Below are 24,036 nucleotides of genomic sequence, written 5' to 3' on the forward strand. Positions count from 1 at the left end.
AATATAGAGCAAGTCAATTGGAGAACGAGAATAGAAGAGGATTATAAATGTATCGTTTGGACAATATCGGGGACTATGTATACAGAGGGTAGTCTTTGCCGCAGGAAATGTCGAGAAATGTTTCGATAGGTTGAAAAAAATGAATAGCTATTCTGAGGGAAGTATTGCAATGTGAAAAATTTGTGCTGAGGAGATTGGCAGTGGTGAGGGTGTAGCAAGTGGTGGCACGGTGGTGAGGGTGTAGCGAGTGGAGGAGCAGTGGTTGAGAGTGTAGCAAGTGGTGGCACGGTTAGCAAGTTGAATTTATGAGTCGTGAGATAGATGTCAACCTATGGTTGGAAGAATGGTGTCGGCCGCAAGAGTTTGTGTTTAGAAAGCAGTGGGAGTCGGTCATTTCCGGGGGCAAAAGGAGTGTTTCCATGATGAAGGCCATAGGCTAAAACAGAAAGGGGGATAGCAAGGTTTGCAGTGGGAATTGAGGAGGCAATTCAGGCCTTTTTTAGGCTTGAGTAGGGTGGAGAGGCTATAAAGGAATACACCGCTATTGGTAACTACTGTATTAACTCTAGGCAGGAACAAATAATTTCAGGATGGGAAAAGTTAAACATTCTATACCAATGGCAGGGGTTTAAATAATAAGATGGAAGAGCTTGAGGCCAACCAAAGTAGATAGCGAGGAGTACGATGTAGTTGCGGTAAGCGAGACGTTGTCTAATGAGGAAAGTAACTGGAGGACAGGATTAGAAGGCCACAAGGTGTATCGTTGTGATAGGAAGGAGAAAAGAGGAGGAGGTGTAGCAATCTGGGTAAAATCCGAGCAGAGGTGACATTAAGGAGGGAATTAATGTTGAGGATTTTGTATGGGTGGACATTAGAGATTGTAAAAACAGTAGGATATTGGTAGGATTCTTTTATCGGGCTTCTGGGGAGGGAAGAAGAGGAAGGAGGAGTACATGAAGAACTAAGAAGGGCATGTGATAAGGGAAGAATATTGATTATGGGGAATTTTAACTTGCCAGGGATATATTGGGTCGAGGAACAGAGAAAGGGCAGAGCATGAGGAGGATTTCCTTGATTGAGTCCAGGATTGCTTTTTAACACAGTTTGTGCATAAGTCCATGAGGGGGGAGTGCAGTGTTAGACCTCATTTTAATGATTCCAATATGGTGGAGGAGATGGAGGTAGGTGATCACATGACCATACAATATCGTGTGTGCAAAGATTCTGTTAAACGTCCACAGACACAAAAAAAAAACATTTTTTGATGTGATTATAATTATTTTAAAGCAAAACTCAATAAATAAAGAACTGAATGAATGAATGAATGATCGTTTTAAGGCCATTTTCCCCGCTAGAGCGGGGGTTAGCCTTGCGGGTCCCATGACAATCATGGTTCCCTGTTTTGAGGCAATGTTTTTATGGCCGGATGCCCTTCCTGACGCCAACCCTTGGTCGCCTCTTACGATGCGCAGGGATACGGTGTACCTATTCTAAGCCGGGGTACACACCGGGATCATTCATCCCAGCAAGCTGGTACTCAATTTGCCGACCTCGGAAGGATGACAGACTGAGTCAACCCCCCTGGTGTTAATTTAGCGATCGACCGGGATTCGAACCCAGGATCCTAGGATCCCAAGCTGGCACCCTAACTGCTAAGCCAACACCAGGCTTAAAATAAATAAATAAAGAATATGAATAAAGAACTGAACGTGGTTTTTAATTCTAATAATTGTTTGAGGTGTTACAGTTAAAAAAGCAAACCCATTGGGTACTGCCCCTAAAAATGGTGATGGTCATGACGTCATCTGCATGATGTAATCAAAGGCAAATTTGTCTCAGCACGCAACGGATAATGGCCGCGCAACTCGCTTCAGACTCGTCGGAAAGTGAACTTGAAGATTTTTCTGTTCGAGAATCCTCTGATCGTTATAAAAACTACCCGCAGCAAAAAAATTCTTCAGATGATGTAGCGGGTCACGTGGGTAATAAAATCACCGTTTTTTGGTGGGCGGGGACAATCGAGCGTAAAAGGACACCCAAAACAATATCTTCCTTCCAAGATATTTATTCAAAAAAAAAAAAGAACATTAAGTGAAGCAATATCTATTAATGAAACCAAACATGATTTTCTGTGTCTGTGGCCCTTTAAGAGTTAAAGTTCCAGATAGCAGAGTAAGGAGTTCAGGAAGGCAAACTTTGAGGGTATGACGAGAGAGCTGGTGCTGCGGATAGGGAGAGGCTAAGAAGATGCCAGTCAGCATCAGAGAAACATTCCAAGAACAAATGTGCAGTGTATGGAGTAGGTATGTTCTCAGAAGATGTAAAGCCAGAGGAAGAAAAAGATCAGCGTGGTTGAGCAGGGAGGTAAGGAGTCCTATTAAGGAAGAGCAGAAGGCATTCAGATACAAAACAACAGAACGTGAGGCTAGTCGTCAAGCCAAAAAGACCGTATGAGAAGGACATGGCTAAGAACAGGTTAAGGAAAATGTGGGACAATTGAGGAAGAGCACATGAGAGTGGTGGATAAATATAAACGAATTAAAGGCAGTCAGCTTGGATTTACTAAAGGGAGCTCTTGTTTCACAAATTTATGGGAGTTCTATGAAGGAGTTTCTGATTGGGTGGATGAGGGGAGTGCAGTGGAGGGTAGGTAGTTTATGTCGACTTTCAGAAGGCATGTGATACGGTACCACAGAAGGCCAAGACTTGTAGATACCTTACATATGGATTGATGGTGATATATACGTGTGGAGATTGTGATGTCTGTTGGAGGGACTCACTGAAAGGTGAATGTAGTCGGTGTTTTTGCATTCCTCACCCTACTTGTCTATTCACCCCCAAAAAAATTCTTTTTGTAATATTTTTTCCTTTAAATATTCATTGTATTTCCATGTGTAACACCTCCCATCCCCCCATTGAAATTAAGTCTGTAGCCTAATGGAATTATTTTATCTGGTGATGGTGTAGCACAAGCATGATGGTCCAAATGGCCTGATCCTGCATCGTAGTTCCTTGTTATTATTATTATTATTATTTCGAAAGTAGCACATGGCTGAGGGTTGCATCATTTGCTGGGGACACAATTTGCGGGGCAGATTTGATGCAACAGTGAAAATCCTTCCCAGGTTTAGCTTTGGTGCCTTTGAGGGCCTGTCCAGATATGCATGTCTCCACTGAAGTCATGTAATGCCATGAACAAACAAACCTCATCACATGTTTTAAGTACGTCTCATTTGCCCTCTGTCCTCCATTATATGTAAAGACTAGAACAGCACTCGGTGGAGTACATACCTCCGCCAGGCTGAACAGTTTATGTTTTGTATCCCACTGAAAGACCAGATCTGCATCTGGACCTGAACCAAAATCTAATCCGCTTGTTTTTGTCACCTTACCAACTCGTCCACCAAGTTTAGTCATAACTCGTCCATAACTTTTTAAAATATCATGTTATTTATCGCTTTTCGCCCGATCTGTCAATGGTGAAAAATCATTTATAAATTAAATAACTCTCGTATCCGAATCCATATTCAAACCTTTTGAAATTGAAGCGATTTGTCCTTGTCACGCACCCAACCGGTCCACCAAGTATCGTCTAAATCCGTCCATAACTTTTTCAGATATCCTGCTATGTATCGTTTTTGGTCCTATCTCCCAATGGTGAAAAATCACTTTAAAAATTCTACCAGCCGGATCCTAATCAGGATCTTCAACAAAATCGAATCATTTCATCCTTGTCACATACACCACCTTTGCCACAGTTAGTCCGAATCCGTCCACAACTTTTTGAGATATCCTGTTCGCAGACAGACAGACAGACAGGGGTGAAAACACAACCTCCATCCACCTTAGGTGGTGGAGGTAATAAAAATGTGGCAGTATTTTACAAACGTTTTGGCAGCGTGATGGAATATTGGCTTGTTTAACGGTGATCAAATATGGCTTTCCATTCGAATGTGCTGACAGTGCAAATAATCTTCCGCATATTCCATGTTCATCATCATCCCTCCATCGGTACATTAAAACAACAAGTAAATAAGCAAACACAAGGATAGGAGAACGCGATCCGCTTCCCATGTCATTACTGCACCCTCGGGGAAATTCTTAACGTGTCAGACAAACAAAACGATTATTTAAAAAAAATGGAGGGGTGTAGAAGAGTAAACACACAGGCTTATTGGATCCTGTGAGGCTATCTAATTGATTAAGACGTGGCTTAGTGCATATTGCCACAAAGCCTTGCCCCATGTAGGCGAAGCTGACAGCATGAACGCAGTGTTTTCCATAGCACGACCCTTTAAATTTAAATGGTGGATGTTGACCATCTCAGAAACATAGAGCAATTGAAGGAAAGAAAATCATGTTTGAGTGCAAAGTTCAGTTTTGAGATGCTAAGAAATGGCCAAACGTCATGTGTACATATAACAGAAAAGTGCGTACAAGTTAACGGCCAACAATCGGTGCTAGTCTCTTGGCGTCAGGAAGGGCATCCGGCCATAAAAACATTGCCTCAAACAGGGAACCATGATTGTCATGGGGCCCGCAAGGCTAACCCCCGCTCGAGCGGGGAAAATGGCCTTAAAACGATCATTCAATCGGTGCTCGTCTCGCATGGTTATCAATGAACACATAAGTTATCTTTCTGATCAGAAAGCCTTTTGCGTACAAAGGAATAAAGTAATCATTCCAAACAGGAAACGTTGTTTTTTTAGACGTGATAAAGGACACAAACACTACAGGCACAAATAACTAATTTAACGTGCTGAATAAGGTGGTGTAGAAGACGGTGCATCAACGGCAGTAAACGTCCGAATAAATTTTTGTTTTCTACAGCCTTTAAAACCTTCATTTTATTTCAATTGAATCATATAGTTAAACACTGTAGAACATGAATTGCCTTGTTTGCATCTCCAAAAACCATAAGTTTAACAGTGCTTGGAAAAAATATTGTGCTATTTTACGCCACCTCGACCAATCAAATTTGCCAATCGCGCTCGCTCTGCTTTGGGGAATATTGACACTCAGACAAAGTCGTGGCTCGTAGTAAATATACATTGTGGTTGGAAACGCCAAACAAGAATTGAAAAGACCCTTCCCATGTCTTTTTTTTTTTTTTCCACAAGATTGTGCATGGTACGGTGTTCTATGAACTCTCTAGTTGACGAAGTACTCAATCCAAGCACCACGCCTCTGGAGGACAGCTGCCACACGGACATTGAACTTGTCGATGACGAGGCTGAGAACTTGAACCGCTATGTGTCTAATTTCCCATCTGTGGTTTTTAAAAAATTTATCCTGCAGTGTTTGTGGGTTGTTTTTGTACACTTTAGCTTTGAAGGACCCCCATATGTTGTAGACGGAAGGACACAGGGAAGTAGGGGGGCTATGGGTTGTCCGTCCGTTGGGAAATGTCATCTTAAAAACTCCAAAGCACCAGTGGATGTGAGCGGTGGTGTACCGTCTTTTCTTACAGCGTCTAGACTCTAGAGCCTTCTATCTTGTCGGGTGTTTTTACTGAAGGTTTTCGATCACTGTGTCCTTTAATTTAGCCTTTCACATTACCAGTGTCTCTAAAGGTATCAACAATGTTTGATGGTTTTGTATTTGTGGAGTTATTGCATTTGGATAGACCCGAAAAAAAACTTCTTGTGTAGAAACGTATGACTTGGTCGCCAAAACATCTCGAATATGAGCGTCCACTGGGGTGCAGAGAAATTGTTTGACATGGTCAAAACTTCGATGAAAACTAGAACTCCACTCTTCGACGTTGCGACCCATATGCCAACGCCCACATTTTTACATCATTTTACATACTTGTACCAATTTTGATTGAAATCCCTTCAGTTGTTGTCAAGTTAGCACATCTTTACGTGACATGACCTCTAACCTTTGACGCCGAAATCTAATCTGTTCATCTTTTCATCAAAATATATACTTGTACCAAGTTTGGTCAAAATCCCATCACTGGTTCACAAATTAGTGCAGTAACATAATTTTTACCTCACCGGAACTGTGACCTTTGACCTCTTGACCCCATAATGTAATCCATTTACCTTTTCATCATTATACACACTGGTACCAGGTTTGACATAGTTCCCTTCAGCCATTAAGTTATCACGGTAACAAAAACCTGTTACAGAAACCTACCTTTGACCTCTTGATGCAGAAATCTAATCGGTTTATCTTTGCATCATAATATTCTCTATTCTCCCTTAACTTTTCTATCAATGCAGCTCTTTTATTTAAGGCCTGTCCTCGATGAGGACGATATAGTCCATGACTGGAGCCTTCAACAATAAAATAAATAAATACTTATTCCAAGTTTGCTCAAAATCCCATCACTGGTTCACAAGTTAGCTCGGTAACAGAATTCTAACAGGACCTCTAACCTTTCACCTCATAACCTAATCAGGTCATCTTTGCATCATTATACGTACTTGTACCAACTTTGACTTGGTTCCTTCCCTTCAGCCGTTCTTAAGTTATTGCGATTACGAAAGCCTATTACATACTCTGACCTTTAACCTCTTGACCCCAAAATCAAATCAGTTCATATTTGCATCATACTACATACCGTACTTGTACCAACTTTGGTCAAAATCGCATCACTGATTCACAAGTTATTGCGGTAACAGGATTTTTACCTCGCGTTCATTACCTCTGACCTTTGACCTCATGACCCCAAAATTCGGTTCATCTTTACCTCATTATACATACTGCACCAAGTTTGGCTTCGAATTTTTTGTTTTCAAAGGTTTCAACTTCAGTCGTTCTCAAGTTATCGTGGCAACGAAAACCTATTATAGATGGATGGACACACGGATAGCTGGACGGACAACCCAAAAACATAATGCCTCCGGCGACTTCGTCGGCGGAGGCATTAAAATAAAACCTTGTTTTTTGGCGACCTGGAAAAAAAAATGGTCACAGTAAAATTATGACCGCTGTTTGGCCCACCCTGTATATAAGAGAGCAAGTCTGTTTGTTTGTTTGTTCCTTATGCTTCCAAATCCATGGGGCAATTTTGCTTTTCCGCATTATTTTCACACACCGAAGGTGAACGTCACAACATAAACTTTCACTTGTTAATCAAGTTAAGGTACAAACATGAAGATTGCAGACCCTCGCCAGGACATGTTTTCAGTGCTTTTTCAGGCTTTTGTGTTAAAACAAATATGGCGACCAAACCACTTGACCGGTGACGTCATCATTGTTTTTTCTCTGCCAATTTATCCCGAGATGATTCTCAAGAAATTTCATCTTGATCGGATGAAGTTTTGTACTTGTCGAATTATGACGTCATAATGGAGGCACCTATGACATCATCATTAACATATGTTATTCCACATGGAGAGTTCTTTACAATGAGCCGTGTCTCAAATTTTTCTATGCAGCGCTTTCGGATATGGAGAGATGCATTTAAAAAAAAAGTTTTTCCAAGATGGCGGCCGAACACCATGATTGATTATATCATTAAAAATATCATTTTTTATGTCATCATTATCATTTAAAAAATTCTGCAGGTGGAGGCGCACCTATGGTGAAAATTTCTCCTGTCAATCGGACCAACGTTTGCAGAGAAAACCATATTTATTCTGAGCGAACTAACAAACAGACAAACAAACGGACAGACAGACAACCAGACAGGCAAACAGACAAACAAATGGACTCAAATGTAATACCCTCTCCTCTGGCGAGGGCAATAATGGTGCCTTCAGTGACCTCACAAAACGTCCTCGGTCTCTGCCGGTCTCTGCCGACTGTAACCCATTGTCCCATGATCCTGGACAAACTGAAGCAAGGGAATGAGGCCATTTGGGCCATCCCTGCCATGTTGCACACCCGAGTTAATTATTGCTGCAGGTGTGTACCATCAATTTCTGGGTGTTTCTTCTCATTGCCCATTCTTCCTCCAAGTTCCCACTGTGTCCCTCCACCCTGCTGTTGGTGGGTTTCCTTCTTTTCCTTTGTGTTCATATATTTTTAGGACTTTGTTTATTTATGTTTTAATTTTAGTTATTAACAATAACAAGGAAATTAGATGCAGGAGGAGGCCATCCAGCCCATAATGCTAATGCCACACCAGCACCAAATTAAATAAAGCCGTCCATCTGTCAACAACAACATGCATTTTAAGGCCATTTTCCCTGCTAGAGCGGGGGTTAGCCTTGCGGTCCCCATGACAATCTTCTCCATTTTGCCCTATTTTCTGCATCTCTCCTTGTTAACCCCCTTGCCCGCATTTCTTCTTCCACCATCTTTAGCCAAGTATTTCTCGGTCTTCCCCGTCCTCTACTTCCTTCTACATTCATTTCCATCACTCTTCTCAACCAGTCACTTTCATCCTTCCTCAACACATGACCAAACCATAAAATAAAAAAACCACCTTTAGAGGCCATTTTTCCCCGCAAAGCGGGGGTTGGCCTTTTTCGGGAACCGTGGTTGTTGTTGTTTTTTGGTCCCCTTTTTGAAGCAATGTTTTACGGCCGGATGCCCTTCCTGACGCCAACCCTTTTTGCCGCCTTTAACGACAAACAGGGAATTACCAGTGAACTGGTACTCAATTAGCCGACCTCGGAAGGATGACAGGCTGAGTCAACCCCCCTGGCGTTAATTCAGCGATCGACCGGTATTCGAACCCAGGATCCTAAGCCGGCACCCTAGCCGCTAGCCTAACACCAGGCATGACCAAACCATCTCAACCTGTTTCTCTTCACAGCATCTATCACAGGATCTATTCCCATCAACTTTCACAATTCATCATTTGTCTTCCTCTCTCTCAACGATACTCCACACATCCACCGAACCATTTGCATTTACACCCTTTCCAGCCTTCGTTGCTGCTCTACATTCATTACCCATGTCTCGCTCCCATAAATCATAACACTTCTCACACATGCAGCATACACATTTCCCTTCAGCTTCAACAACACTCCCCTCCTCATCAGGACGCCACTCAGTTCCCGAAACGTCTTCCATGCACATCTCACTCTAGCAATCGTTGCCGAGTCTGATCCACCTTCTCCATTCAGAATGTCTCCGAGGTCGCAAAATGTTTTCACACCTTCCAGCTTCACGCCGTCTCCAAGATCCAACAACAATTCCTCCATCTGCAGCTCCCTCTGTGCACACCTTACACTTGAATGTAGCTGCCACACTGGTTAATGACCCTCTCAAACCACTACGCTTTTGATGAACCCACTCAACGCACATTGTACATTGAATGGAGTTCACTCCGACACCCTTCCTGCACACAGCACACGGCCACTTCCCAGTTCTTTCCACCTCACCACATGCTTTACCACTTGCCATCACCTTCGTCTTTCCGATATTCACCTTCAGACCTTTTGTCTCCATACATTCCTTCCACTTGTTCATCTTTTCCTTCAGTCCATCCATACTTTCCCCAATCAACACCAGATCATCTGCATACAACTCCCATGGTAAACCCTCCTTTATGTTCTGAACCAGCACCTCCATCACAGCTACAAATAGTAGTGGACTTAGTACCGACCCCTGATGCACTCCCACCTTCACCTCAAACTCACCACTGTTCCCGTCCTTCGTGCTTACAGCTGTGCGCGCTCTTTTGTACATTGCCATCACTACTCTGATCAACCATTCCTCCACTCCTAACTTCCTCAATGCCCATGTCACGACTTCGCGTGGAACCCTATCGAATGCTTTCACCAGATCAACAAACCCAAGAAACAACTTCTTCCCCTTCTCCCTGTACTTCTCCTGCAACTGCCTTACAATAAAAAGCATGTCTGTCGTTCCTCTTCCTGGCATAAATCCAAACTGCATTTCGTCGATCTTCACTTTCTTCCTCATCCTCCTCTCCAACACCCTTTCCAATACCTTCATTCCATGCTCCAATAACTTTATCGCTCGATACGAGCCACAGTCCAGAGGGTCACCTTTCCCCTTGTATAGAGGGTCGAGGGTACTCAGTTCCAAATCCACTGGAATGCAGCCTTCTTTCACCACCACATTACAGATCTCTGTCATTCTCTTCACACCCCAACTTCCTGCTGCCTTCAACATATCTCCCACAACTCCCGTCGGCCCTCCCACTTTTCTACTCTTCATTGCTTTTATCGCTTCCTTCTTCCGAGGTCAGCAAATTGAGTACCAGTTCACTGGTAATTCCCTGCTTGTCGTTAAAGGCGGCAAAAAGGGTTGGCGTCAGGAAGGGCATCCGGCCGTAAAACATTGCTTCAAAAAGGGGACCGAAAAACAACAACAACCACAGTTCCCGAAAAAGGCCAACCCCCGCTTGCGGGGAAAAATGGCCTCTAAAGGTGTTTTTTATTTTTATTTTTATTGCTTTTATCGCTGCCTGAACTTCCTTCTCAGTTATAATAATAATAATAATAATAAATTTATTTTGTATAGCGCTTTTCAAGAAGCCCAAAGGCGCTTTGACAGAGTGGAAAACATAATGCATAGCAATACATGAAAACAACAATTGCAAAAAGACAAGAATCAATAGGGAAATATTTAAAGCAAAAGGAGGGAGAAGGAGAAGAGATAGTCAGGGGTTAAATGCTGTGGGTTGAATGTTGAATGCAGTGTTGAACAGGTGGGTCTTTAGTGATGTTTTGAATGTGGTGAGTGAGGAGGAGTCTCTGATGGTGTGAGGTAGTGAGTTCCAGAGGGTGGGAGCAGCGATGGAGAAGGCCCTGTCCCCCCAGGATCTGAATTTGGTCCGGATGGAGGGGGTCAGGAGGTTGATACCAGCAGAGCGGAGGTTGCGGGTGGGAGTGTGTCTGGAGAGGAGGTCAGCCAGGTAGGATGGGGCCAGGTTATGGAGGGCTTTGTATGTCAAGAGGAGGATTTTGTACTGGATTCTCTGGGGGATGGGGAGCCAGTGAAGCTTGTAAAGGACGGGGGTGATGTGGTCACGGGTTCGCGAATGGGTGAGTAGACGGGCAGCGGAGTTCTGAATGTATTGGAGTTTATTGGTGATTTTTGAGGGTGAACCATAGAGGAGGCTATTGCAGTAGTCCAGACGGGAGGTGATGAAGGCGTGGATGAGGGTTTCTGCAGCCGTGGAGGAGAGGGATGAGCGGAGACGGGCAATGTTTTTTCAGGTAAAAGAAGGCTGACTTTGTGATCTGTTTAGTGTATTTGTCGAAGGAGAGGGTTTGGTCAAAGATGACGACAAGATTCCGGATGTGAGGGGAGGTGGATACTGGGATACCATCGATGTTGAGGGCAAAGTTATGGGTGGATTTTGTGAGCGTTTTTGGGCCAATGATGATTATTTCAGATTTATCACAGTTAAGCTTGAGGAAGTTGATTTGAAGCCAGGAAAATCTTCCAGAAAATCTTTCAGTTATCTTCTCTGCCAGTCCTAAAACTGGGTTACTCTCGATGTTGCCATCCCATTCATTCTCTGCATTCAACAGCATTTCCATATATATCTCTTCCATCTTCCTTTAATTCCATCTGGGTCCACAATGATTTGTCCCACTTCATCCTTCAAGCAACTCACCCCCATCACATCACACCTCTCTTTTGCTATCTGCTTTGCAATCCTGAATACCTCTCTCTGACCCTCTTCCGAATCCAAGCGTTCTCCGAACATTTTCCGACATGCCTCCTGCACCTTTGCTACCTCTTTCTTTGCAGCCTTCTTGGCTGCCTTATAACTTTCATGCTCTGCTTTTTCTGCCCCCGTACCCTTCGCCTTCTGCCACTCCTTGACCTTCTTCCTCTTCTCGTCAATCCTCTTTCCAACTTCATCATCCCACTACCATGTTTCCGAGTGCCTCGGTGGTCCTTTTGTCCATCCACATACCTCACCAATGGCTCCCAACAAACTATCTTTCATTGACATCCAACCACTTTCAAGCTCAACCACAATGTCAGAATGACTTAATTTCATTGGGAGGTGGGTGTGGTTAGGAGTGGGGATGAGAAAAGTGTGGCAGACTCAGCGATATCACAAGGGTGTTAAAAGTAAAAATGGAAAATATTTATTTATTTTTGTTGGTGGTGGCAAAGACATTTTTAGGGTGAGGAATATGCAACCAACCACACACTATTCGTTGACGAGACCTCTCACAGACGATACAATCACCCATCCATACTCAAGATACACTAAATGGCCAAAAGTATGCGGACACCCCTTCTAATTAGTGGATTCGGCTGTTTCAGCCACACCCATTGCTGACAGATATATATATATATATATATACATACATATTATATATATATATATATATATATATATATATATATATATATATATATATATATATATATATATATATATATATTCTAATCAAGCACACAGCCATGCAATCTCCATAGACAAACATTGGCAGTAGAATGGGCCGTACTGAAGAGCTCAGTGACTTTCAACGTGGCACCGTCATCGGATGCCACCTTTCCAACAAGTCAGTTCGTCAAATTTCTGCCCTTCTAGAGCTGCCCTGGTCAACTTTAAGTGCTGTTTTTGTGAAGTGGAAACGTCTAGGAGCAACAACAGCTCAGCCGCGAAGTGGTAGGCCACACAAGCTCACAGAACGGGATCACCGAGTGCTGAGGTCGTAGCATGTTAAAATCATTTGTCCTCAGTTGCTGCCCTCACTATCGAGTTCCAAACTGTGCTGTTGCCAGCACAACAACTGTTCGTCGGGAGCTTCATGAAATTGGTTTCCATGGCCGAGCAGCTGCACACAAGTCTAAGATCACCATGCGCAATGCCAAGCGTTGGCTGGAGTGGTGTAAAGCTCACTGCCATTGGACTGGAGCAGTGGAAACATATTCTTTGGAGTATATGAATCGCACTTCACCATCTGGCAGTCACACAGGCGAATCTAAGTTTGGCGGATGCCAGGAGAACCCTACCTGCCTGAATGCATAGTTCCAACTGTAAAGTTTGGTGCAGGAGGAATAATGGTCTGGGGCTGTTTTTCATGGTTCGTGCTTGGCCCCTTAGTTCCAGTGAAGGGAAATTTTAATGCCACAGCATACAATGACATTCTAGACGATTGTGTGCTCCCAACTTTGTGGCAACGGTTTGGGGAAGGCCTTTTCCTGTTTCAGCATGACAATTGTCCCATGCACAAAGTGAGGTCCATACAGAAATGGTTTGTCGAGATCGGTGTGGAAGAACTTGACTGGCCTGCACAGAGCCCTGTCCTCAACCCCATCGAACACCTTTGGGATGAATTGGAACGCAGACTGTGAGCCAGGCCTAATCGCCCAACAGCAGTGCCCGACCTCACTTATGCTCTTGTGGCTGAATGGAAGCAAATCCCATAGCAACGTTCCAACATCTAGTGGAAAGCCTTCCCAGAAGTGGGGGCTGTTATCACAGCAAAGGGGGGACCAACTCCATATTGATGCCCATGATTTTGGAATGAGATGTTCTTCAACCACCTACGGGTGTGATGTTCGGGTGTCCACATCCTTTTGGCCATGTGGTGTACCTTCAAATCCTGCCGATATCCCTATACTCCTCTATCTCCAATACTTCCAGGTATATGTGTAATTCCAATTTAAACTTGTACCCTGTTTCTGCTGCCACTACCTCTACATGGAGACCATTCCTTGCATCAACTATTTATCTGAGTGAAAGACTCCTGCCTTACTACCACGTTAACTCTACTCTTCTTTACTCGTAGGCTCTGGCCCCTGGTCCTATCACTGCCAATTGTGCTGAAGAACTCTTCTGCACCTATTGTGTCCATAACCTTCATTCTCTTAAACGACTCTATCATATTATATATCTCTATTGTAACATAAAACAACAATCTTCTTGATACTTCACTAAAGTGTGACTAACCACATCTTGTCTGGGCGAACTGCACTCAAATGACTCACGAACGTGTTCAACATCGTCACCACTTGTGCTTTTCTGGCCTGCCCCCTTCCTCTCCAGGAAGCGACCAGTCTCCAGAAACTTTGTGCCACTCACGAATAGTTTTTCCTCAATGGTGCTTCCACGGGTCGTCCTGAAGCTCCCTTTAACCTGTGCAGCTGATTTGGTCTCAATAAACCAGGAAAAACACTGCTTTTTGTGGGGAAGTCATTTGCAGTAAATGTGATGTCACAGGAGACAACTGCAAATGAAAAGGTCACTAAACCTTTGCGAAATGTTGTTTCACATGCAGCAAACCACATTATGGTATCACAATGAAATATTTAAATTGCAATATGAAATATATATATGAAAGAACGAGTTTGTTTTTATTACTTTTTCATTTTAAAACCCCTGGGCCAATGTCTGCGAAATTTGCAGTACCGCATTATTTTCGCACGCAGAACATCGTCACAAAATAAAAACTTTCAATTCTCAAGCAAATGAATGTTAAGAAAAAAAAACAATAAATAATAGCAGGCTTGAGAGTGTTCACGTTGTCTTCTGGCCCGTACCTGCATGCACAGTTCCAGCTTTGCCCCTCTCTCTGCCGAGGTCGTGCCGTGCCGCCATTGGTTGATCACGAATAAGTTCAAATAAAACACTAAAGTCTAAATAACCCAATCTTAAACGGGTGACCAAACTTCTGTATGTAATGTACATAAAAACGTGTGTTACGTGTTCGAGAAGGACACGAGAGCTAATGGACAGATTTAAAGAGGATGTATAATTTAAACCTGAGTTTGGAGCGTTAAAAAGGATGCAGAAGGAATTGTTTGCTGTGGAACAAATGGTCATTTATTGTGGAAAATAAATAAATAAACGAAGGCCCAAGAAAACGGCGAAAAAGAAGTCGACTGTGAACCATTTAGGTTTGTTCAAAAACTTTGTCATTTTGAAAGTAAAATCAAAGCTAATATTGGAAAAGATGTAACAAGCATTCTGAGTATTGCGCTGCAATACATGTCCCCTACCAGCAGTCTGTCGTCTGGAAAACTGTTGGGGAAATCCCCAAAGTTCAAAGTGCCATAACTTTGTCAAAAATGATTGAAACGTCGTGAAGTTCGAACTTGATCTGTAACTTATCATGAGGAAACCATGCACCAAGTTTGAAATCATTAGCATTAAGAGTTTAGAAAAAGAAAGTCCGGAAAACTGTTCTTTGCGTGACGGACTGACGGACGGAGGGACGGAGTGCAAACCTATAGTCCCCTCCGGTGTACACCGGTAGGGGACTAATAACAAGCATTCTGAGTATTGCGCTGCAATACATGTCCACTACCGGCAGTCTGTCGTCTGGAAAACTGTTGGGGAAATTACCAAAGTTCAAAGTGCCATAACTTTGTCAAAAATGATCGAAACGTCGTGAAGTTCGAACTCGATCTGTAACTTATCATGAGGAAACCATGTGCCAAGTTTGAAATCATTAGCTTTAAGAGTTTAGGAAAAAAGTCCGGAAAGCTGTTCTTTGCGTGACGGACAGACTGACAGACGGAGGGACGGAGTGCAAACCTATGGTCCCCTCCGGTGTACACGGAATGACGGACGGACAGACGGAGGGACGGAGTGCAAACCTATAGTCCCCTCCGGTGTACACCGGTAGGGGACTAATTTAATGAAGAAGTCTTCTTTTTTGAGCATATTTGTGTCTGTCAAACCCGAATGATCCAACTTAACTTTTTTCTTCTTTCAAGGAATAATAACTTTCCTTTTGTACGATCAAAACAACATCCCCCTAAAAAAAAAAAAAACAATATCCAAAATCCCAAAACACGAGTTGCAATTTTGTGAATATTCGTATGTGTTGAACTAAAATATGCAAATGCAGGACCCCACTAACTGGGTCCTTAAAATGTTGAAAAAAATGTAGTGTTAATGTGTGAAGCTCTTGTTATGCAATGTATTTACTGTAGTTCCTTTGTTGAGTTCCAAGACATTCTTTGAATGAAGTAACGATGGATTGAGTCAATTTTATGATGACTGTAGTTTTGTAAGTCTTTGCTTGAGTTATAGCCCACTGTCTGTTATACTTGCGTTAAAATAAAATTCGCATTTGAATAACAATTACTAAATGTCTGTTTCTTTTCATTACCTGTTTTCACCACTGTCTGGAAAGTCTGTGAGCGCGGTATTTCAAAAATTATAGACGGATTCGGACGAAACTTGTTGGACAGGTTGGGTGTGCGACAAAGACGAATCGATTCGAATTTGGTTCAGATCCGGCCCATCAATGGGCTAAAAACGTAAACTGTTCAGCCAGGTGGAGGATGCTCTCTTCCGAGTGCTTTTCTAGTCTTTGCTGTTTTATATGTTGAGAGGTAAAAGGAAAAGAGGTTCCCATTTCATCTTTAATTACGCTTCGATTCAGGAATTAGAAAGGAGGTTCCATAATCTTTATCTCACCTGGAGCATAGTTCAGGGGAGCTTATGCGATGGCGCGTCGTCCGTCCGTCACTCCGTAAACACTTGCAACCTCTTCTCCGAAACCGCTGATGGGATTGTGACCAAACTTGGCAAAAATCGGATTTGGTATGTTGCAGCTCAAGTTTGTTCATGGCATTAAAAAAAATCTGGGTCTAAAGGGTGGAGGACATAAAGGATGCTCTAAATCTAAAGGGTCTATGCTCCACCTATTGGGGGCCGAAGGGGTCTATTGGGGGTCGAAGGGGTCTATTGGGGGTCAAAGTGGGTGTATCCAGGTTTGACCCCCCAAAACAGGTACCGGTATTTGCTTTCTCCTCTAAAACTACACACACGATTTCGATGAAACTTGAGCACAACCTTCATCACCCGTGTTGCACCAAAGTTTGTTCACGGCATTACAAAAATCGGGATCTAAGGGGGTCGACAAGGGAGGGGAAGTGCCCCCCAAAATAGGTATTTCTGTGTTTGTTTGTTTAAAATCTTATGATTACATCAGTATGATTCTACACACTGCCCTGTCTCCTAGCAACCATTGAAATTGTTTAAAAATGCTGTGATACTGTTTAAAATACCGTCAGAGTAGTATACTGCTTTATTCTACCAGGTGAGTGCCCAGGGTATTTCCCCTATTTGTTATTATTACGGTCCCAACGTGGTCCGTCCTATTCAATGTGAGGCCATTGTCCTCTCGTAATATTTTCAATTTCATCTTTCCATCCAATATTTGGTCAATCACTGCTTCTTCCAGGGCCTTCTGTTGGTTTCCAGGTTGAAAATCTTGTCCATGAGTCCTCGGTCCCTGCTCGATATCCGACCCAGAGCCACTTCAGTTTGATGCTTTTAAAAGTCAATCACAAGACTCGTACAGAAACATGTGACAAAACGGAAGAGGCAGTCGAATAGTTAGTGTAGCACAAATTGAACAAGTTGTTAATAATGTTCAAATCCAAAGGAAAATAGGTAACTTGAACTTGTATCACGTGCAACACAAATTGAGCTCTTTTACCATTTCATCAACAATTCATTTGAGCGAACGTTTTGCATAAAACTATTTTGCAATCCATAAATGAATGAGTGAAGGTTTTTTTTTTCAACCCGAAGTGTTTTGTGTTGAAGTAGAATGAGATTCGAGGCCACAACGTTGCAAAATCGAAGATTTTTCAAGTACATTGGTCGGTTGCGTTTGTGGTTCTGTCTGTCTGTTTGTTTGTTTGCTTGTTTGTTTGTTTGTCACCGGCCTACAGGTCACAATTTTCAACCGATCTTCACCAAACTTCACCAAGTGGTAGAGTTGGTCAAATGCCAGAAGCCTATTGTTTTTGGGGTCAATAGGTCAAAAGGTCAACATAGGCCAAAGGTCACCAACTTTGCTAAATTTCTAAAATCCTCAATTTTCATCCGATTGACTTGAAATTTGAAGACCACTTGCATATCTGGTCATTGAATTCAACCACCAAGAATTTTTAGGTCAACATAGGCCAAATGGTCAACATAGGCCAAATTTCTAAAATCCTCAATTTTCATCCAATTGACTTGAAATTTGGAGAGGACTTGCACATCTGGTCACTGAATTCAACCACCAAGTATTCTTGAGGTCAACATAGGCCAAATGGTCAACATAGGCCAAATTTCTAAAATCCTCAAATTTCATCCAATTGACTTGAAATTTGAAAAGGACTTGCATATCTCATCACTGAATTCAACCACTAATTATATTTTAGGTGAACATAGGCCAAAAGGTCAACATAGGCCAAATTTCAAAAATCCTCAATTTTCATCCAATTGACTTGAAATTTGAAGAGGACTTGCATATCTGGTCACTGAATTCAACCACCAAGTATTCTTGGTCAACTTAGGCCAAAAGGTCAACATAGGCCAAATTTCTAAAATCCTCAATTTTCATCCAATTGACTTGAAATTTGAAGACCACTTGCATATCTGGTCACTGAATTCAACCACCAAGTATTTTTGAGGTCAACATAGGCCAAATGGTCAACATAGGCCAAATTTCTAAAATCCTCAATTTTCATCCAATTGACTTGAAATTTGAAGAGGACTTGCATATCTGGTCACTGACTTCAACCACCAAGTGTTCTTGAGGTCAACATAGGCCAAAAGGTCAACATGGGCCAAATTTCTAAAATCGTCACTTTTCATCCTGTTGACCCGAGCTTTGATCAAGATTGTAAATTTAAATCTTCATGAAATGGACAATTTGCTGTATCAATGGTAAACTTTTGGGGGAGGGCGTATTTTGCAAGTATCGTGCTACGCATGACGTTTTCTTGTTTGTTTGTTTGTCACCGGCCTACAGGTCACAATTTTCAACCGATCTTCACCAAACTTCACCAAGTGGTAGAGTTGGTCAAATGCCAGAAGCCTATTGTTTTTGGGGTCAATAGGTCAAAAGGTCAACATAGGCCAAAGGTCACCAACTTTGCTAAATTTCTAAAATCCTCAATTTTCATCCGATTGACTTGAAATTTGAAGACCACTTGCATATCTGGTCATTGAATTCAACCACCAAGAATTTTTAGGTCAACATAGGCCAAATGGTCAACATAGGCCAAATTTCTAAAATCCTCAATTTTCATCCAATTGACTTGAAATTTGGAGAGGACTTGCACATCTGGTCACTGAATTCAACCACCAAGTATTCTTGAGGTCAACATAGGCCAAATGGTCAACATAGGCCAAATTTCTAAAATCCTCAAATTTCATCCAATTGACTTGAAATTTGAAAAGGACTTGCATATCTCATCACTGAATTCAACCACTAATTATATTTTAGGTGAACATAGGCCAAAAGGTCAACATAGGCCAAATTTCAAAAATCCTCAATTTTCATCCAATTGACTTGAAATTTGAAGAGGACTTGCATATCTGGTCACTGAATTCAACCACCAAGTATTCTTGGTCAACTTAGGCCAAAAGGTCAACATAGGCCAAATTTCTAAAATCCTCAATTTTCATCCAATTGACTTGAAATTTGAAGACCACTTGCATATCTGGTCACTGAATTCAACCACCAAGTATTTTTGAGGTCAACATAGGCCAAATGGTCAACATAGGCCAAATTTCTAAAATCCTCAATTTTCATCCAATTGACTTGAAATTTGAAGAGGACTTGCATATCTGGTCACTGACTTCAACCACCAAGTGTTCTTGAGGTCAACATAGGCCAAAAGGTCAACATGGGCCAAATTTCTAAAATCGTCACTTTTCATCCTGTTGACCCGAGCTTTGATCAAGATTGTAAATTTAAATCTTCATGAAATGGACAATTTGCTGTATCAATGGTAAACTTTTGGGGGAGGGCGTATTTTGCAAGTATCGTGCTACGCATGACGTTTTCTTGTTTGTTTGTTTGTCACCGGCCTACAGGTCACAATTTTCAACCGATCTTCACCAAACTTCACCAAGTGGTAGAGTTGGTCAAATGCCAGAAGCCTATTGTTTTTGGGGTCAATAGGTCAAAAGGTCAACATAGGCCAAAGGTCACCAACTTTGCTAAATTTCTAAAATCCTCAATTTTCATCCGATTGACTTGAAATTTGAAGACCACTTGCATATCTGGTCATTGAATTCAACCACCAAGAATTTTTAGGTCAACATAGGCCAAATGGTCAACATAGGCCAAATTTCTAAAATCCTCAATTTTCATCCAATTGACTTGAAATTTGGAGAGGACTTGCACATCTGGTCACTGAATTCAACCACCAAGTATTCTTGAGGTCAACATAGGCCAAATGGTCAACATAGGCCAAATTTCTAAAATCCTCAAATTTCATCCAATTGACTTGAAATTTGAAAAGGACTTGCATATCTCATCACTGAATTCAACCACTAATTATATTTTAGGTGAACATAGGCCAAAAGGTCAACATAGGCCAAATTTCAAAAATCCTCAATTTTCATCCAATTGACTTGAAATTTGAAGAGGACTTGCATATCTGGTCACTGAATTCAACCACCAAGTATTCTTGGTCAACTTAGGCCAAAAGGTCAACATAGGCCAAATTTCTAAAATCCTCAATTTTCATCCAATTGACTTGAAATTTGAAGACCACTTGCATATCTGGTCACTGAATTCAACCACCAAGTATTTTTGAGGTCAACATAGGCCAAATGGTCAACATAGGCCAAATTTCTAAAATCCTCAATTTTCATCCAATTGACTTGAAATTTGAAGAGGACTTGCATATCTGGTCACTGACTTCAACCACCAAGTGTTCTTGAGGTCAACATAGGCCAAAAGGTCAACATGGGCCAAATTTCTAAAATCGTCACTTTTCATCCTGTTGACCCGAGCTTTGATCAAGATTGTAAATTTAAATCTTCATGAAATGGACAATTTGCTGTATCAATGGTAAACTTTTGGGGGAGGGCGTATTTTGCAAGTATCGTGCTACGCATGACGTTTTCTTGTTTGTTTGTTTGTCACCGGCCTACAGGTCACAATTTTCAACCGATCTTCACCAAACTTCACCAAGTGGTAGAGTTGGTCAAATGCCAGAAGCCTATTGTTTTGGGGTCAATAGGTCAAAAGGTCAACATAGGCCAAAGGTCACCAACTTTGCTAAATTTCTAAAATCCTCAATTTTCATCCGATTGACTTGAAATTTGAAGACCACTTGCATATCTGGTCATTGAATTCAACCACCAAGAATTTTTAGGTCAACATAGGCCAAATGGTCAACATAGGCCAAATTTCTAAAATCCTCAATTTTCATCCAATTGACTTGAAATTTGGAGAGGACTTGCACATCTGGTCACTGAATTCAACCACCAAGTATTCTTGAGGTCAACATAGGCCAAATGGTCAACATAGGCCAAATTTCTAAATCCTCAAATTTCATCCAATTGACTTGAAATTTGAAAAGGACTTGCATATCTCGTCACTGAATTCAACCACTAATTATATTTTAGGTGAACATAGGCCAAAAGGTCAACATAGGCCAAATTTCTAAAATCCTCAATTTTCATCCAATTGACTTGAAATTTGAAGAGGACTTGCATATCTGGTCACTGAATTCAACCACCAAGTATTCTTGGTCAACTTAGGCCAAAAGGTCAACATAGGCCAAATTTCTAAAATCCTCAATTTTCATCCAATTGACTTGAAATTTGAAGACCACTTGCATATCTGGTCACTGAATTCAACCACCAAGTATTTTTGAGGTCAACATAGGCCAAATGGTCAACATAGGCCAAATTTCTAAAATCCTCAATTTTCATCCAATTGACTTGAAATTTGAAGAGGACTTGCATATCTGGTCACTGACTTCAACCACCAAGTGTTCTTGAGGTCAACATAGGCCAAAAGGTCAACATGGGCCAAATTTCTAAAATCGTCACTTTTCATCCTGTTGACCCGAGCTTTGATCAAGATTGTAAATTTAAATCTTCATGAAATGGACAATTTGCTGTATCAATGGTAAACTTTTGGGGGAGGGCGTATTTTGCAAGTATCGTGCTACGCATGACGTTTTCTTGTTTGTTTGTTTGTCACCAGCCTACAGGTCACAATTTTTAACCGATCTTCACGAAACTTCCCCAAATGGTAGAGTTGGTCAAAAGCAAGAAGCCTATTGTTTTGGCGTCAATAGCTCAAAAGGTCAACATAGGCCAAAGGTCACCAACTTTGCTAAATTTCTAAAATCCTCAATTTTCATCCAATTGACTTGAAATTTGAAGAGGACTTGCATATCTGGTCACTAAATTCAACCACCAAGTATTTTTGAGGTCAACATAGGCCAAAGGTCACCAACTTTGCTAAATTTCTAAAATCCTCAATTTTCATCCGATTGACTTGAAATTTGAAGAGGACTTGCATATCTGGTCACTAAATTCAACCACCAAGTATTTTTGAGGTCAACATAGACCAAAGGTCACCAACTTTGCTAAATTTCTAAAATCCTCAATTTTCATCCGATTGACTTGAAATTTGAAGAGGACTTGCATATCTGGTCACTGAATTCAACCACCAAGTATTTTTGAGGTCAACATCGGCCAAAAGCTCAACATACGCCAAAAGGTCAACATACGCCAAATTTCTAAAATCCTCAATTTTCATCCAATTGACTTGAAATTTGAAGAGGACTTGCATATCTGGTCACTGAATTCAACCACCTAGTACTATTGAGGTCAATATAGGCCAAAAGGTCAACATAGGCCACATTTCTAAAATCCTCAATTTTCATCCAATTGACTTGAAATTTGAAGAGGACTTGCATATCTGGTCACTGAATTCAACCACCAAGTATTTTTGAGGTAAACATAGGCCAAAAGGTCAACATAGGCCAAAATGTCAACATAGGCCAAATTTCTAAAATCCTCAATTTTCATCCAATTGACTTGAAATTTGAAGAGGCCTTGCATATCTGGTCACTAAATTCAACCACCAAGTATTTTTGAGGTCAACATAGGCCAAAATGTCAACATAGGCCAAGTTTCAAAAATCCTCAATTTTCATCCGATTGACTTGAAAGTTGAACAGCATTTGCACATTGAGTCACTATATAGAGAAACTAACTATTTTTGAGGTCAAAGGTCAACTCAAGGTCAACCTTCCAAAATCATCATTTTTCATCTGAAAAATCGTCACTTTTCTTCCTATTGACCCGAGCTTTGATCGAGATTGTCAATTTTAATCTTGATGAAATGGACAATTTGCTGTATCAATGGAATTTTTTTTTTGGGGGGGAGGGGGTTGATTTTGCAAGTATCATGCTCCGCATGACGTCTTCTTGTTTATTTGTTCATGACCAGACTGGAATTGCTGGAGCGTCTGCTATGCGTCTGGAAGGGTGTCGGTTCGTTCAAACTCTAATTGTTTCAAATAATTTTTAAACGGTAGGTGCTGCTTCCTTCATTGATGCTCACCATTCAAAAATATATACATGATGGACAAATCAGCAGAATTTGGCAGATTTGATTTGCAGAATGGCGTAGCCCACTTCATCATGTAGTCCTGGCCCACTTTCACAGGTCATCCTGGTCCACTTGATCATGCTGTTCTGGTCCACTTGATCATGCTGCTCTGGTCCACTCGATCATGCTGCTCTGCTCCACTTGATCATGCTGCTCTGGTCCACTTGATCATGCTGCTCTGGTCCACTTGATCATTCTGCGCTGGTCCACTTGATCATGCTGCGCTGGTCCACTCGATCATGCTGCTCTGGTCCACTTGATCATGCTGCTCTGGTCCACTTGATCATGCTGCTCTGGTCCACTCGATCATGCTGCGCTGGTCCACTTGATCATGCTGCTCTGGTCCACTTGATCATGCTGCTCTGGTCCACTCGATCATGCTGCGCTGGTCCACTTGATCATGCTGCTTTGTTCCACTCGATCATGCTGCTCTGGTCCACTCGATCATGTTGCTCTGGTCCACTCGATCATGCTGTCTGGTCCACTTCATCATGCTGCTCTGCTCCACTTGATCATGCTGCTCTGGTCCACTTTATCATGCTGCTCTGGTCCACTCGAGCATGCTGCGCTGGTCCACTTGATCATGCTGCGCTGGTCCACTCGATCATGCTGCTCTGGTCCACTTCATCATGCTGCTCTGGTCCACTTGATCATGCTGCTCTGGTCCACTCGATCATGCTGCTCTGGTCCACTCGATCATGCTGTTCTGGTCCACTTGATCATGCTGTTCTGATCCACTTCATCATGCTGCTCTGGTCCACTTGATCATGCTGCTCTGGTCCACTTGATCATGCAACGGTGGCCTT

General features: G+C 41.9%; 1 protein-coding gene across 5 annotated transcripts in view; it reads left to right on the forward strand.

The window, feature by feature from the left end:
• Positions 1–24,036, forward strand: part of LOC137427633 (uncharacterized) — a 143,563-nt gene that overhangs the window by 96,380 nt on the left and 23,147 nt on the right. For 3 of the 5 annotated variants that reach the window (XM_068117255.2, XM_068117253.2, XM_068117257.2), the window contains one exon: positions 5,121–7,494. The exons of the other annotated variants lie outside the window; for them this stretch is intronic. In XM_068117255.2, the coding sequence (XP_067973356.1) occupies positions 5,121–5,146 (26 nt within the window). In that variant the 3' untranslated portion in view covers positions 5,147–7,494. Of the gene's footprint in view, positions 1–5,120; positions 7,495–24,036 lie in introns of those variants that run through there. 5 annotated transcript variants of the gene reach the window in all.

This window comes from Myxine glutinosa, chromosome 5, assembly GCF_964187855.1.
Source record: "Myxine glutinosa chromosome 5, kmMyxGlut1.1, whole genome shotgun sequence".
In the NCBI taxonomy this organism is placed as follows: Eukaryota; Metazoa; Chordata; class Myxini; order Myxiniformes; family Myxinidae; genus Myxine; species Myxine glutinosa.